This window comes from Talpa europaea, assembly GCF_964194135.1.
Source record: "Talpa europaea genome assembly, chromosome: 2".
Lineage (NCBI taxonomy): Eukaryota > Metazoa > Chordata > Mammalia > Eulipotyphla > Talpidae > Talpa > Talpa europaea.
Window position 1 is genome coordinate 156,031,053 of NC_140068.1, and position 15,155 is coordinate 156,046,207.

General features: G+C 47.3%; 1 protein-coding gene across 2 annotated transcripts; it reads left to right on the forward strand.

Moving 5' to 3' along the window:
* Positions 1-514: 514 nt before the first annotated feature.
* On the forward strand, positions 515-14,905 carry SLC35B3 (solute carrier family 35 member B3; the record flags this gene model as incomplete). Of its 2 annotated transcripts, XM_084228026.1 has the most annotated exons (9): positions 515-775; positions 3,420-3,541; positions 6,746-6,900; positions 8,025-8,132; positions 10,025-10,122; positions 11,724-11,816; positions 12,208-12,319; positions 13,705-13,774; positions 14,755-14,905. In XM_084228026.1, 9 exons carry the CDS (start codon positions 575-577, stop codon positions 14,903-14,905), a joined length of 1,110 nt encoding a protein of 369 aa, XP_084084152.1. The 2 variants fall into 2 exon arrangements, with proteins under 2 accessions (XP_084084152.1, XP_084084151.1); XM_084228025.1 differs by lacking the exon at positions 11,724-11,816 and having other exon boundaries at positions 575-775.
* Positions 14,906-15,155: the final 250 nt, after the last annotated feature.

A 15,155-nucleotide genomic window follows, 5' to 3' on the forward strand; every position in this document is an offset into this window, starting at 1 on the left:
CTGGGTGTTTAAGTCACTCACAGTTATTTGAGCTGTGAAACGTTAACATGTGCCTTTTTCAACTGTCTTAGTATTTAAAGGAGCTGCTTTTGTTTATGCTTCTTTCCTGCAGTTAAGGATTCGCTTAAAATGCTGAAGATGTTATGTGTAAACTATTGTGGACCCTAAAATTTATATCCTTACTATATGTAAAAACAATAAGCTGTGCTTTGATGATACGTTAGCTAGGTTAGCTTTTGCTCATGGCTATGAAAAAAGAATGGCTTCTACTTAACATGATCATATATATCAGTCATTGTCAGGTGAAGATAAATTATTTGGAGAGTAGATAAGCTGTGTTTGGTTATGTGGAAGTTTGAATAGGGAGATTCATAGATTAATGTGTAGGGAGATTTAGACTATAATTTTTAAATTGTGTTTTGAAATACTCTTTGGAGAAGAAGACTGATCTAATGTTTTGTTTCAAGCCTTATTTCCTTGTTTAGGAATTGACTCAACAAGCAGAAGACTGAACAAAGGGGAGGAAACCAAGAAAGGCCACTTTGGAAGCCCTGAATGCGGCAACATAAGAACAATGGATCTCAAGTTCAACAACTCCAGGAAAAACATTTCCATCACTGTCCCATCTAAAACCCAAACAATGTCACCACACATCAAGTCCATAGATGACATTGTAGTGCTTGGCATAAATCTCAGCAAATTTAACAAACTTACTCAATTTTTCATATGCGTTGCTGGAGTTTTTGTATTTTACCTAATTTATGGATACCTACAGGTAAAAAAATACTTGTTTATAATACATTAATTATAACACTTGAGATCACTGTGGGCACTTGCTAGTAGATTTGTTTTTATTTATAGGATTATAACTAAATGTATATACCCTAGTATAAATAACTATAAGTAAATATATATATATATATCATATATATAGGACTACAAGGTTATTTTCTTACAGGATACCAGTTTTTCACAAATTAGAATTTTTTCGTAAGTAGGAAAGTGTTGCTTAGGAAAGTGTTGCTTAGATGTAAGTCTGAAAATAGGGATCAGAATTTCAGCGTTAAAGATTATAAATGTGAGGACGGGGAGCAGAGACAATCTTAAAACATTAAAATTTTGAAAATAAAGTTTGAAATACTCTTTTTAACAAAATGTAGATAATAATTGCAGTCATGTTAGTTTTTAAAAGAGAATGATCCAAGCATTGATTGGTATTTTGTAACATAAAATTCAATATAATTAAATGATAGCACAGTCCAGTTCACTCTTAATTCTTGGAATTCAGTAGAAAAGATCACTTTTGCAAAAGCATGTCAGGATGTTCTAAATCTTCCCAAGGGAATCACTTTCATCCTGTAATATTTGTTCTTTTTTGTTAGCACCTGTTGTGTTTTTATACTTGTATTTCCTCTTCTAACCTAACTTTACCAGAAACTTAACATTTTCTGTGATTTTTGCCTGTGCAAAATATTCCCACCATTGCCACAGCCTGTGTCTTATCTGCCTTGTATTATGGAGTAGTCGTGTGCCTTCCGCCAGCAGTGAGCTGGCCTTCAGAGACATTGGCTGGAGGGGTGAGATGCAGACCAGTATGAACGGTGCTTGAAGGGGCTAATGTTGGTCAGTTCATTAGTATTCCCAGACATTACTAACCTCACTTCTTTATACAACTCCCTAACCAAGCTTCTGTAATTCAAAAAAAGGAAAGTGAAATGTTTTCTTAAAACACAAGTAATATTTTTGGTACTCTTTAGTATTAATCAGCGGGATAGATCTTAAAAATTATAGCACTTTCTCTCCATTGTCTTACAGAGTTGAAATATAAACTGTAAGTGAATAAGGCAGATTTATAACTCCTTGTAAGAGTGCTATAAGGAGTATTAGTGTACAGCAAAAAAAGAATTAAAAATCTTAGTATTTGTTTTAATAGCTGATTTCTTCCCAGATGATGTCATGAAAAGCTAAATAATCAATGAATGACAGTGAGAAACCATAAATTTCATCAAAAAAACTTCTGAATTTTTTGTTGAGAAACATTTTCTTCCCTTCCTGGAAGCAAGTCACTCCCTAAATTAGAGATGTGAGGGTTCCATTAAATTTTTTCTGTTTGATTAATGAGCAGAGATTTTAACTTGTAAACTAGTGCAAAGGCTTTTTTAATTAGATAAGCTACAAATAATGCTTATAACATTATAAAAACATATTGTACTAATTCACATGATAATTGTCTATCAAAGTAGTTTATGGGAAATGGTTGGGGTTTTGTAATGAAGTTTCCTGTAGATAGCAAAATATTTATCTGGAAGCCCAGGTATAGTAAGCGCTTTTCTTTTTTTTAAGATTGATTTATTTATGCATACAAGACCTGGGGTACAGGCCAGAGGTGTGGGGGCGAGAGGGCTCACTAGAGGCAGAGCGGGGAATAGAACAGGCAGGTTGACTGAAATACACTGCTGAGGGGAGCAGCGGGGAGACAGGAGAGGTCTGCTGCACCATGTGGGTAGCTCCCTGGCCAGGGATCGAACTCAGGCTGCAGTGGCCATGGACAGCTTCATAGGTTGAGTCCCAATCCCTCCCGCCACCAGGGAGGCCCAGTAAGCGCTTTTCTAATGGTTTATAATTCATAAGCCAGAAAAAAATCTATATTTAGAGTCTCAGACTTAATGAATATGAAATCTGAATTTGGGGAGTTACATAGCATCATCAATATACAGAACCTAGTTCAGGCCCCATTTAGAGGCTGTGTTCAGTTTTTCTTTGAAAATCATAAATTTCATCATTTGAAATTTATTTAAAATACAGTTGAAAAGGGGAGGGGGGGTGATTCTCCTACCCAGTGGGCCAGATCGCTTGAGTAGAACGCCCTCATGACTCCCTGAAGTGACCTCCCGCCAGTCACGTGGGTGTGCTTCCTGACAATGTCACGTGGAGCAGCACACCCATACCTGCAAAGAAGAGAAGTTTCTTAAAATCAGCACAGTAATACCAAAAACCAGCATTCATTACTGATTTGAACTGATGCTGTTATTGTAGTAAACCAGGCTGAGCTCATTGACTCCTAATGAAATAGAGTTTTTGTCTTATATGTGAGCTCTTAAAGTTGCTGCGTTTAGCGTAGTTTTGGGCAACTGTTAATTCTGGTCTATTTGGAAAAGTCGAGAATATAGGTGGGGGTGGCTTCATAGTCACCTCCCTTCCTGCGCCTGTTACTGATTCTCCTGCGGGGCTTCTGGTATCCCCTTCTGGGAGGACACCCCAGCTTCTCTCATGTGAGTGCTGAGAGCCTGGTGAGCGAGATGGTTTTTTCTCTGGGGGTGCTGAGGCTTGGTTTCCTTGGAAATATGTTTGTAGGATTTCATTGCGAGCAAATTGGCCTGCCCCTTGAACTTAATCAGTGTTCATATATCTTTTGACAGGAATTAATATTTTCCATGGAGGGTTTTAAGCCCTATGGCTGGTACCTAACTTTAATGCAGTTTGCATTTTACTCCATATTTGGCCTAATAGAACTTCAACTTATTCAGGACAAAAGGAGAAGGTATGTGGTTTGTTTGTTCTGATAACTGAGTCCATTAGTATTAGTTAAATTATTTTGCCTTACACTTTGGACAGGGTCTCTCAGACATGAAATCTACATTTCCCCGTTTGTAAGACTTAGCAGTGTACTCAACTTGTGAAGAATATAGTGAACATGCGCTTCCCATAACACACCGAGGAAGTGGTCTCCCTTTAAGTGCAATGTTACCAAACTAAAAATTGGCTTAGACTCCAGTTAACAGCAAGACACACCTTCCTGAAACAGGAGGAGTATTCGGACGTACACACGTCTTTCCATAAATCTCACTGGACAGTCTGAGTGCGGCAGACAGCACACTGACGTCAGTTGAGATGCCAGTGCCTGTTCTGTGCGGTTTCTGAATGGACAGTTGCCGTGTCCCCTGTGGCTGTACTCCCCTGACAGAGTCTTGTTTAAAAGGCCCCCGGGGGCTGAGGTTGCATCCTTAAACATGAGAGAAATTTCAAGACCTTATTTTTCATCAAAATTAGAAGAACTTGAGTGATAGTGTCTTAAGTTAATGACCAGGCCTGAGATACGTGTAGCAGCGTACAGAATGCGTCAGGGAACAGCAGGCTGCCGGGGATCCTGGCGCGGCCCCCCAGAGCTGAGGTGATGCCTTCCCCCACCCCCCTACCCCGCCCTGCTGCGTCAGCCCTGATGCGGGCTCACATCAGGGGCCTCTCTAGCAGCTGAGGCATAATAAGAGCATGGTTCCCACAGCTCGTCTTCCTTGATGGAATGTTCCGTCCACTAGCACAAATAAAGAATTTGCACAGCTTTTTTTTTTTTCTTTCGTAAATGTTTTTGGTGTTTGTATGAAGATAACTGTAACTGTGCATGTGACGTCTGCAGCACTGTCTCTTCTTGGGAAGGACTGTCCTTTCCATCTACCTCGAGTGCCAATAAATGAATTTAGGAATTTAGAAGAATGTTGAGCCTGAGGTCATCATTACCTTTGTGCTCTGACACGCAGGGGTGGCCGTCGGTGGGAGCCTGGGAACAGACTTACTGTCAGGTGGAAGGGGCCTGGCTGTTAGCTGTGTCCACTGCTGGCCTTGCTCCCCAGCATCGAGCGCATTAGGCGTGGCCTGTCTTAAGGGAAGAGTGGCGTGCGTGGGTGCGCCTCCTGGCTGCTGTGTTTCTGAGGCTCCCTGAGTGAGATGGGGTCAGCCGTGTTAACCTTTGACCCACATGTCCATCAGCTATTTAAAGATTAAATTGTTCTTGCTTGACTTAAGCGTAAGTGAAGAACTAAGAGAAACTTTAGATGTACCATCAGTGTAATGATGAAGCGAAACCTTTTACTCCAGGGTATATCAAAACATCGCCTAGCGGGGAACACTTTAAGGTGCATAACAATGAAATTAGTCCCTATCGCCTGAATCAGGACCTTGCTCTGGATGTGTTTGAGGGGTGCTACGCTCCAGGCCTTTCATTGGCAAATCCAGTGCGTCCTTCCCTCCTGCCTCCTCTGTTCCCATGAAGGCCAGTATCCAAGAGCGGGTGCAGGACACAGAGGGAACCGGGCATGGTCTCTGCTGGCACTGCCGAGGCCAAGGGAAGTTGCCTCTGCTTGCTCACAGCATGTTGAGGCTCAGATGTAGTGAAAGCCCCTTGTAATGGCACTACCTGCAGTAGTTACCCTGTGGCTGTTACCCCAGGCAGCTGCTCATTGTCTTTCCCCAAACACCCTTCGGCACCCGAGCTTCTCTTCATTGTCTTTCCCCAACTTCTTTCCCCAAACACCCTTCGGCACCCGAGCTTCGCTTTGTGACTGGTTTCCTGGCAGGAGTGTTGACTGAGGGACAGCTGTCAGGTTGGTTTTGAAGTGGCTCCTGGTAGTGAGTGTTCTCACCTCGTGGAGGGCCCTAGAGGCAATGGGGAGGGGCGAGGTGCAGCGCCCAAGGACAGCAGGCTGTTCTGGGCTCCCGGCCCTCAGGTGGAGCTTGGAGCCAGAGCGTCTGAGTGTCAGGCGCTGTTCTTTGTACCTGTGCTACTCTCTGACTTTGTCCCTCGTGATCATCTGACCCAAACCTATTTCCTGGCCATCTTGTACAGCTGGCTGTACAGAGTCTGTCATCTGTGGCCGTGTCGTGGCCCCTTCGCTAATGGGGTAAGCCTCTCGGACAGGACATGACAGTCAGTGTGTGGTGCACCCACGTGTGGGCACGTGGCCCTGTTGGGCTCTTTCCCTGGGGAGTTTAAATGTTGACCGCTGTGTTAGTCATGAAGTCGGAAAGCCCTCAAGATTGAAGTGTGATGCATAGTGTGCTTCTTCATTGAGTGTTTCCGGTAAATTATTCTGCCTTAGATCTAGCCCCTACAAAATAGAGAGGAATTTTATTGCCTTGTCTTAAACATGAGCACAGATCCCAAAATGGGAACTAGGCGAAGTGTGCAGCGTGCCTGATCCCGTGCGCAGAGCCGAGCATGGCTGGAGACGTCAGCCACCTGTCCTGGGAGCGTGTCCTCAAGACAGCCACTCAGTGCTCTGCGTCTGTGCAGACCTCATCAGCCACTCAGCGCTCTGCGTCTGTGCAGACCTCATCGGGACTCCCCACAGAGGCCCAAGTAGAGGGTTTGACCTGAGTCCTCGGCTTGAAGTTGGTTATCGTAGCATTTTACAGAACGCAGTTAAAGAGGCATCTGAGAGGGCATAGTCAGAAAGCCACGTCCAGAGCCCGGAACCGCCACGTGCCTTCTCTAGAGAAAGCCTGCTCCCGTCCTGACGCCAGGCAGGGTCATCAGAAACAGACCATTTCAGAAGTGAGTCGTGTGGCCAGTTGGTCTTCCATCGCACCAGCCCCTGTTTTTTAAGAATGAGCTCTTTTTTTTTTTTTTCTAAATTCACTCAAGATTGTTTTACGGAGCTAGTACTGTCGAGAAGCCTCGGGCTGGCATTTATTCCTCCAGTGAGCGATCGCTGCTGTCACCTTCCACTTTCCACAGTCGAGAGTCCGGCTTACCTTTGGTTAACTGAGGGCAGAGTGTTGTTTCTCCATCCTTCCTTTATGTGAGGAAACAGGTAGAACTTTAAGCACAGTGATATTCTGTCAATATTTTCTAGAAATGTTAAACATTAATTAGAAAAGTAATTGGGCATTCACACTTTGTAAGCACATTATCTAACAATACTTATGAGCTGGGTCCCAAAATGAAGATTTTAAAAATTGTCTTTTACAGAATACCAGGAAAAACCTACATGATAATAGCTTTTCTAACTGTGGGTACTATGGGGTTGTCAAACACTTCTTTGGGCTACCTGAATTACCCTACCCAAGTCATCTTCAAGTGCTGCAAATTGATCCCCGTTATGCTAGGAGGAGTTTTTATTCAAGGTATAGTAACGATATATTTTCATATTGTTTGAACTAGTAGGATATGTTACTGCATCTAGCATTAGGAAAAGCATTAAATTTCCATTGATATTTTTAACAAGCATTGCAGATACTGTAGCTGTTCTGAGTGCTAAGCATAAAAATAAGGTGCTATACAAATGCCAATGCTTCTTCAATACATCTCAGTCTCTGAAATCAGTAATATCTGCTGGGCCATTTTATTCTTTCAGTCTGGAATGTTTAACATTTCTAGAAACTGCTCCAGAAACGCTGTATTCCTGTCTTGTGGGCCCGGCTCAGGAGACCAGGAAAGCGCATGCCTCCCATGGGTTTGCTCTCATGCCTCTCAGGCTCCATGTCACAGATGGACAGTTCTCGTGTGGGCGTAAAGCTTCACAGAGCATAGCTGCTCTCACCCTCTGTGAGGACTGGTTGCTGTCCCAGAGCCCCGCTAAGTCACAAGGTCGGGGGGCGGGGGGAGGGCAGCTGAGGGAGCCAGGCACTGTCCAGCATGTCTGTGGCTGCAGTTCGTGCACAGCCTGGCCCCGTGCTGTCCAAATACACTTCGAGATGAAGCTGCCAGTCAGCTCCTTCACATCTCACTCCAGGACAGTGGCACACACTGCCCTCGGCTGCCCTTCAGAATCGTGTACATCCCAACTGGGCACACGTAGCATCTCATTAAATCCTTATAGAAAGTTACACTAGTCTTACTAGTTACACGTATTAAATGTGGAAAATAAATGGATCCTCACCAACCTAGTAGCGGCTTATTGTACTTTAGACATAAACACTAAGCACTCGTGTGGCCAGTGTGGGGACTCTGGTTATCTTGTAAACTTACGGGCTGCAGGAAAATCCACAGCCTTCTCTTCCATGTAAAGTACAAGAGGCACCAGTTCTGGCCACCCGCAGGTGTGTGTGTCGGCTCAGCCCCTGATGATAGCCGGCACTGGCCCCCAACTCAGGGACACCATGCTTCTGGCCGCTTAATGTCCAGAGCCTTGTTCCCCGCCCTGAGCCCCACGTCTGTGAGGCCTGGAGAGGCCCCAGGCTTTCATGGCAGGGGTGCTGTCTGTGCTGCCACAGGACTGTCAGAGCTCACTGCCTTGTGTCTGCTGCAGGGAAGCGCTACAACCTGGCCGACGTGTCTGCTGCCCTGTGCATGAGCCTGGGCCTCATCTGGTTCACCCTGGCCGACAGCACCATCACCCCAAACTTCAACCTGACAGGTAAGAAATGTGGGTGTCACCCCAAGCCATGCAGACGTCTCAGTGTAGAGTGAGTACCTTCACGGTCTCTGAAGGGGCAGGAGTGGTGGGCGACGTGGCTGATGGGCAACCCCGGCGCTCCTGCAGGGAGAGCGAAGACACCCTGCGGTTGTTGGCTCTGGCCCAGGCATAGTGGCTGGCCAGTGCTGGATAGGTGGGTTTCTGTGGGGAGGTGGGGACCCTCCCTGCGTGGGAGCTCCACAGACTTCATCACACTCGCTCGCTTTTTTTAAAGTAAATGTGACCATTTACTTACTGTTTGAGCTGAGGAAGGAAAGTTACATTGCTTTTAATGATGCTTTGGAACAAGCATGGTCATAACCACCGAGCACTTCTAGTTTCTACCATAAACATTGCTCAGGGCACCAGGCAGAGTCTTGTGCGTGGGTTTTCACAGGGTGATGTCACAGAACGTTTAGGGATAAGTGAGATTTTGGAAAGTGTTGGAATCTGGTCTCTGGACCTTACAGAGAAGGGGCTTCTTAGAGACACAGCATTGTTACTCTGAAACTGTCGAAAGAGTTTTATTGTTTTGTAACTGTGTTTGTATTATCCCACCTTACAAAAAACGGTATTTCACTTATCTCTGGCTTTAAAGGAACGCTGAGAGAACAGGACTATATGTCAGCAAGTACAAAGTAAAGTTATTTGTGGGAAACAAGCAGTACTTCGTTATGAGGAAAATCATTACAGCAGCTCACTCTCCTCTGTAGGAATCAAGATTCTTTTCTTACCTATTGTTAGTCAGCCTTCCTTACTAACCTGGTCAGCCAGGCCGAGTGAGTGGGTCTTGGTGTAGCCAATGCAGCTCCCAGATAGCCGTGGGCTGCCAGAAAGTTCTGGTGGAACCTCCAGCCTGCTCCTCCGGCCCTTGTTTTCGGGTGCCAGTGAGCAGCCCCTTGGTAGTTACTCTGAGAAAACTCATGTTGTGTCTGATGTAGTTGTTTCTAACATGGCTGCGGCTTCCAGGAATGCTTGGTTTTCTTATCAGAGTCTCTAAAAGGAAGACTGTATTTGAAAACAGAGGGAATTGACACTTTCATTTAACAAAAGTAATTTTAGAGCACAGGCTTTGCAGGGAGAGACAAGGCTCAAATTCTGTTTGGGTCCCTTACAAATACATCCCTGGCAAATGACTGGGTGATGTGTGCTGCTGCTGTGGGCCAAGCTCCTGATTCTGGCTGCCCCGAGCCGCGGGGGTGGGGGCGAGTTTGGGTGAGGACCTTTCGAGTCATGCGTGGGGCAGGCATGCCTGTGTGTGCCTGCTGGCCCCTGGTTGGTCTCTACCAGCTGTGCCCCCCGTGATGGTTGTGCAGTGACTGAACAGTAAGGGAGTCCTCGGCACCCCAGTCACTCCAGCAGTTCCTATGTAGAGTTCAGTGCACTTTAAACACGAGCACTCGGAAACCACATGTGAGTTAGGATGTGGTTTCTGCAGAACACACAGGGTTTCAGTGAGGACTCACCTGACCACTGCATACGTAAGGCACGTGTGTTTTACATTAAACATTTTAATAATAGAGGTTTTTTAATTTCCTTCATCCCGCCGCCAATCCCAGTCACTCTATGAATGTCTCCTCTGCTTGCTCAGCGCTCCATTCCTTTCAGGGGGGCCAGTGCAGGCAGAGGACGTGGGGCGGAACCACCAGTGACAGCTTTAACTCAGCGTATTGTGTTGGCGTTTTTTAAAAAAAAATCACCTGTGTGCCTATCACGACTGCTTGTGAGTAAAAGTACTCAAGGGGCCTTTTAAATGTGACTTCAGATCTGCTTTGCTTGAAGCCAGTTAATCTGATCTGTCCCGCTCACTCAGTTGTGTAACGAGGGGCTGTCTTTCTTCCTGCTCCTGGAAGGTGTGGTCCTCATCTCCCTGGCCCTCTGCGCAGACGCTGTCATCGGGAATGTGCAGGAGAAGGCCATGAAGCTGCACGGCGCCTCCAACTCGGAGATGGTAACCCCCGTGCCTGCCCGCAGGCCGGGTGGCGGGGACGGGGCATGGGTTATGCGGGCTGATCATCTTTTCCTTCAAAGGTGCACATTCAAACAGTCCAGCAGGTAATAAGTAAGCGTCCACCACTAGCTCCTGCTGGCTCTCAGGTGTGACGTTCGGTCAGTTTTTTCCTCATTGAGTTAATGGAGTTATTTTTTATACTAAGAAACCCTTCACCATGCTGCCCCCTTGCTGACCATGTTGTCCCTTGGGAAGCTGTCCTGTGCTTCTGCTCATCTTTTCCTTTGTGGCATCTGGCCGCGTCTGGTGGTCAAGAGCTTCGCCCGTGGCACTCCCTCCTTGTCAGTTCTTAGATCCAGCCTGAGCTTAAAAAGTGCCCTTGAGGCGGCTGTCCACCTGTCCCTGGTGGCCGCCAGGGAAGGCGCATCTGTCAGGGGCCAGTCATGCTGCACTGCCCGAGCCAGGTACTGGCCGCTCTGCTTGGTCACAGTCTCTCCCAGAGGTTACTCTGGGGTGTTCACATCCCCAGATAAGCTCGGAAGCCTGTCGGCACTGTGACTGGCTGGCGTTGAGTTACCAGCTCATTGAGGGAGAACAGCAGCCCCTCGATTCTTTGAGTCAGGAGTAAGATGTGGTTTTCTTATATTCACGTTTTCTCTTCAGTCCCTTAAAGGTTTCTCTATACAGATCCAACCAGGTTCTTACTGACTTTACTGTGAGGTGTTGCATCTTTTGCTGTCACTACAAATAATGCCTTTTCTTCCAAAATACCTTCTATTGCTTGGTATTTGCATATCAGAAAATTATTGTGTGTGTTTATGTTAATTCAGCGGCAGCCACTGTGCTCAGCAGATGGCACCAAGGTCAGGGTGTGCCCTGATCCCCACAGGAGAGTCCCCAGGGCCTCAGGTCTGGGCTGTCACTGCTCCTGTGGCCGGGGGTGTCGTCGGGGTGCCAGGGCATGTACACATTAGGAGGTGGGCGGGTCCTCACAGGTTGCAGACTCGGGCTCTGGGCTGAGGGTCTCACCCCACTGCTGGCTTCACAGTGGCTCCCACAGGGGAGGATCGCTCCCGCGCCGTGTCTCAGAGGGTGGGCACTCGGCATCTGTCTCGGGCGGGTGGTAAAGGGATGGAACACTCCACGAGAGCCCTGCAGAACCGGGTTGGCCCCTGGCAGGACTCCAGGTGATGCTGCTGGCCCCGCTGCATGCCGCGTGCTAGCACCGTGCGGGAAGGAGGGCAGTATGTGCTCATGCTCGGGGCAGCTGTGGACTGACTGCCCGCGTGTGGATTTCCTCACGTCCAGTAGTGACTTGAAAGGTTTTTTGGTCTCACTTGTGTATGGTTTTAGAATCCCAACATTAAAAGCAGTATTAAGCCGGGCAAAAATGAGTAAACACGGGTGCCCGTGTAAAGGACGCAGCTGCGGTGTCACTCTGCCTGGGATGTAGACGTCCTCACGGCTTGTCCGCAGCCGCAGATGCCGGCCCTGGGGTGCATCGATCCTCTGTAAGGTGCTTTGTTCTTTGCCTTGGGTTTAGATCCTCTGCCCCCGCCCACGGTCGCTGGCAGCCTCCTCACCTTGTTGTGTTTGTCTAGGTCCTATACTCATATTCCATCGGTTTTGTGTACATTTTATTGGGACTGACGTGCACTAGTGGATTGGGCCCTGCAGTCGCATTTTGTTCAAAGGTAAACACTAATCACTTTTGTTAAAATAAACATCTCCCATTAAATAGCTTCCTTTGTATTTCAAAGACTTATGTAATTTGATAACTCCTTTAATATAATATATGCAGATCAAAAATGATTTTGGAAATGAAATGATTTCTATTTACATTTATTTTATCTTCGCTCTACCCTATAAGTTAATTTTTAAGCTATTCATAATGTATAAGTTGGATTTTTAATTTCATCATTATTTTTCCATTAAATCAGAACTAAATAAGAATATTTGCTTGACTGCATTGTTGAATGACTTATTATTGCTCAAGAAGTTGATTAAAATCTGTAGTTTTATTTCATATGTAACACCCCAGGGTTTGTTTTGCATTTTTCTAACAGATTTTTTTAAATGTTGCAGAATCCGATTCGGACCTACGGTTATGCCTTTCTTTTCTCCCTCACCGGGTATTTTGGAATCTCCTTTGTTCTGGCTCTGATTAAAATCTTTGGGGCACTGCTTGCTGTGACAGGTAAGAGGATTCACCCGCTTCAGATACCTGCTGCTTTCCTCCAAAAGACAAGGGCAGCAGCCAGTCATCATGAAACAGGAAAATGTCCTGTGTCGCCCATTTATTCTAGGGTATTTTTTTTAATATTCTAGAGAAAATGTTTGATTTTAACTTATTTGCAGGTTTAATTTGAAATCAAACATAAACATTTATCTAGTCATTTTGAAGTACATTAAAAGAACTTGCCATTAGGGCCTCCCCTGTGGCGCAGCGGTTGAGCGCTGGGTTGCGAAGCTGCCGGCGACCTCTGAGGCGCCGGTTCGATCCCCGGCTGCTCCCCGGCCACCGGAGGAGGGTCCCACATGGCGTGCAGACCTCTCCTGCCGCCCCCTGCTCCCCTCAGCAGTGTCCTTCGGTCCTTCTGCCTGCTCTGCTCCCCGCTCTGGCTCTGGTGAATTCTCTCACCCTCCCGCGCTTCTGACTGTACCCAGTGCATGTATAAACAAACAAACAAACAAACAAACAAATAAATAAAGCATGCCTCTATTTTTAAAAAAAAAAAAAAAAGAGCTTGCCATTAAAAAGCATGTTGGGGTGAGCACCTTTATCAGGGTGACCAGCTAGTCAGCTGCAGAGATGGTGCCCCCAGGCTTTGGGTGCCAGACCTGTACTCCTAACCGGGGCCATGCCACCTCCTGCCTTGGGAGTCCCCCTGCTCTGCCCTCTTCACCCTGGCTCCCGGCAGTGGGGCACAGAGTGAAACATGCCTTTTCTTGCGTGGGAACTTTTAGGAAGCAGCATTTGTCACATTTCATTGGCCAAAACCTGGCATACAACCACACCTTGCCACAGGAGAGGCTGAACAGGGCCCGGCGAGACCAGAAAGTAGGAAAAAGGTTGATTTGGGGAATCGGGCTCTGATCTGTCCCATTGGACATCACTCACGAGCACATTGACTGTTTAGCCCCAGGAACCACACGTGTGGTGTCTGGGGAGAGGGAGACAGGAGCTGAGTGGCACGGGTGGGTGGGGAGACAGCAGCAGCCCACGCTGGGTGGAGCTGCCGTGAAGAGAGAGACAGGCGGTCCCAGGAGGCTCTCCAAGGGCCCTGCAGTGCAAGCCCAGGATGGGTACACACAGCCACGCCGGCGCAGTTGGGGCTCTCAGCCTGTCCTGGCTCGGCTGCCGTTCAGGGCATGTCTTCTGCAGAGCCTTCCTGATCGGCCGCCGGAACCTGTCTGTCAGGACAGTGGCCCCACGACCCCCCACGGCAGGGCTGCCCCTCTCTCTCCCCTGCATGTGCCCTCCAGGGTCATCCTCTGGGACAGGGACTCCTGAGCAGCTCATGGAAGGGGGTTCCTGTGGGTGCATTGTCTCCAGATGCTGACCAGCCTTCTCGTCTGCAGTCACCACAGGAAGGAAAGCCATGACCGTTGTGCTCTCGTTCATGTTCTTCTCAAAACCCTTCACATTCCAGTGAGTAGCCCTCTTGGTCCGGCGCTGTTCTCCTTCCTCTTAGACGCCGTGATCTCACTCCCCGTGCCTTGCTTGCAGCACTATTTTGTAAATTAGTGGGGTTTTTTCTGTTAAACCGTGTGAAGAATCCTTTTGGTCTGGGCTCCTAGAATCTCAGTGGTGTCTCTACTCTTTGGACAACGTATGTGCTGATTCTGCTTAACTCACTTTCTATTCAGACTGCCCAAGGCGAGCACCAGTGCAAACGTGACCGTGTTTTCTGATATAAATAGTGAGATGGGTCGAGATTAAGGGTGCTCCCACTAACCTAGTGCAAATACAGAAAACATATGTAATCATAATCCAAGTTCCTGCCTTTTCCCATGAAAGAGCTGAGGCAGCAAAGAATTCTGAATGGACCCTCACAACTCACTGGGGCTTTGTGAAAGCACTTGCTGTCATCTTCCTGCCTCGCAGTGTGTAGGTTGGATAATAACTGAGAGGGCCCAGAGGCGGATATCACTGTATGACTTCAGGGCAGCCACAGACACTTCCTCCCGTGTCGTCCTTTCGGAGGGAGTTCATGGTTCGCGAGAGCGCACCTGGCCATAACCTGCGGCAGCTCCCCCGCATCTTCGGATGTTCTCCTGGGGTTAGGTCCCTGACCCACATTCCCCAGGTGCCCCTGGGAAGGCCCCTGCCCTGGGGACAGCTCCTATGTACTCTTCCATGGAGCTCGACTTAGAATCTGGTTACCCTCAATAACATACAAATGAGGTACAGCTGGTGTTTTGTAAAATGTTTTAGATACATAACATCAGAGACATGAACTTTTAGCCCACAGGATCTGAAAATACCTTTTTTTTTTATTTTAATGCAAATTTCCGATAGCAAAATTTTAACCTTACCACGAAATAATTGTTAGCTCATCTCCAAATTCTGTGGTTGACAGGAACTGTCACCTTGGCAATGACCTCCTCCTTCCTTTTTCTTTCTCATAGGTATGTCTGGTCAGCTCTGTTGGTTGTCCTTGGTATATTTCTCAATGTTTACAGCAAGAACATGGATAAAATAAGACTGCCGTCACCGCTTGATCTGATACAAAGGCCAGCCCCGGCAAGGAAGTCCTGGCCTTTGGCACAGACGGTGTAGGTGGTGACTGCCCCACTCGAGTCGATTCTGGGGGTGTCATCGTGGTGAATCAGCTTTCCAAAGGGACCTTTAGGCAAACCAGCGGGTATGAGGGCGTACTGGCCTCGGGAACACATGGCACGGGCTCTGCCTCTTCCTCCACGTACCTGCGGGTCTGCAGTCAGGAGAGCCCCGCTAGCCACCCTGGAGTGTAGTGCCTCTGGGAGGGCTGTGCCCCCTGGGGAGGGCGTCTCTGGGGTGGAGTCGGCTG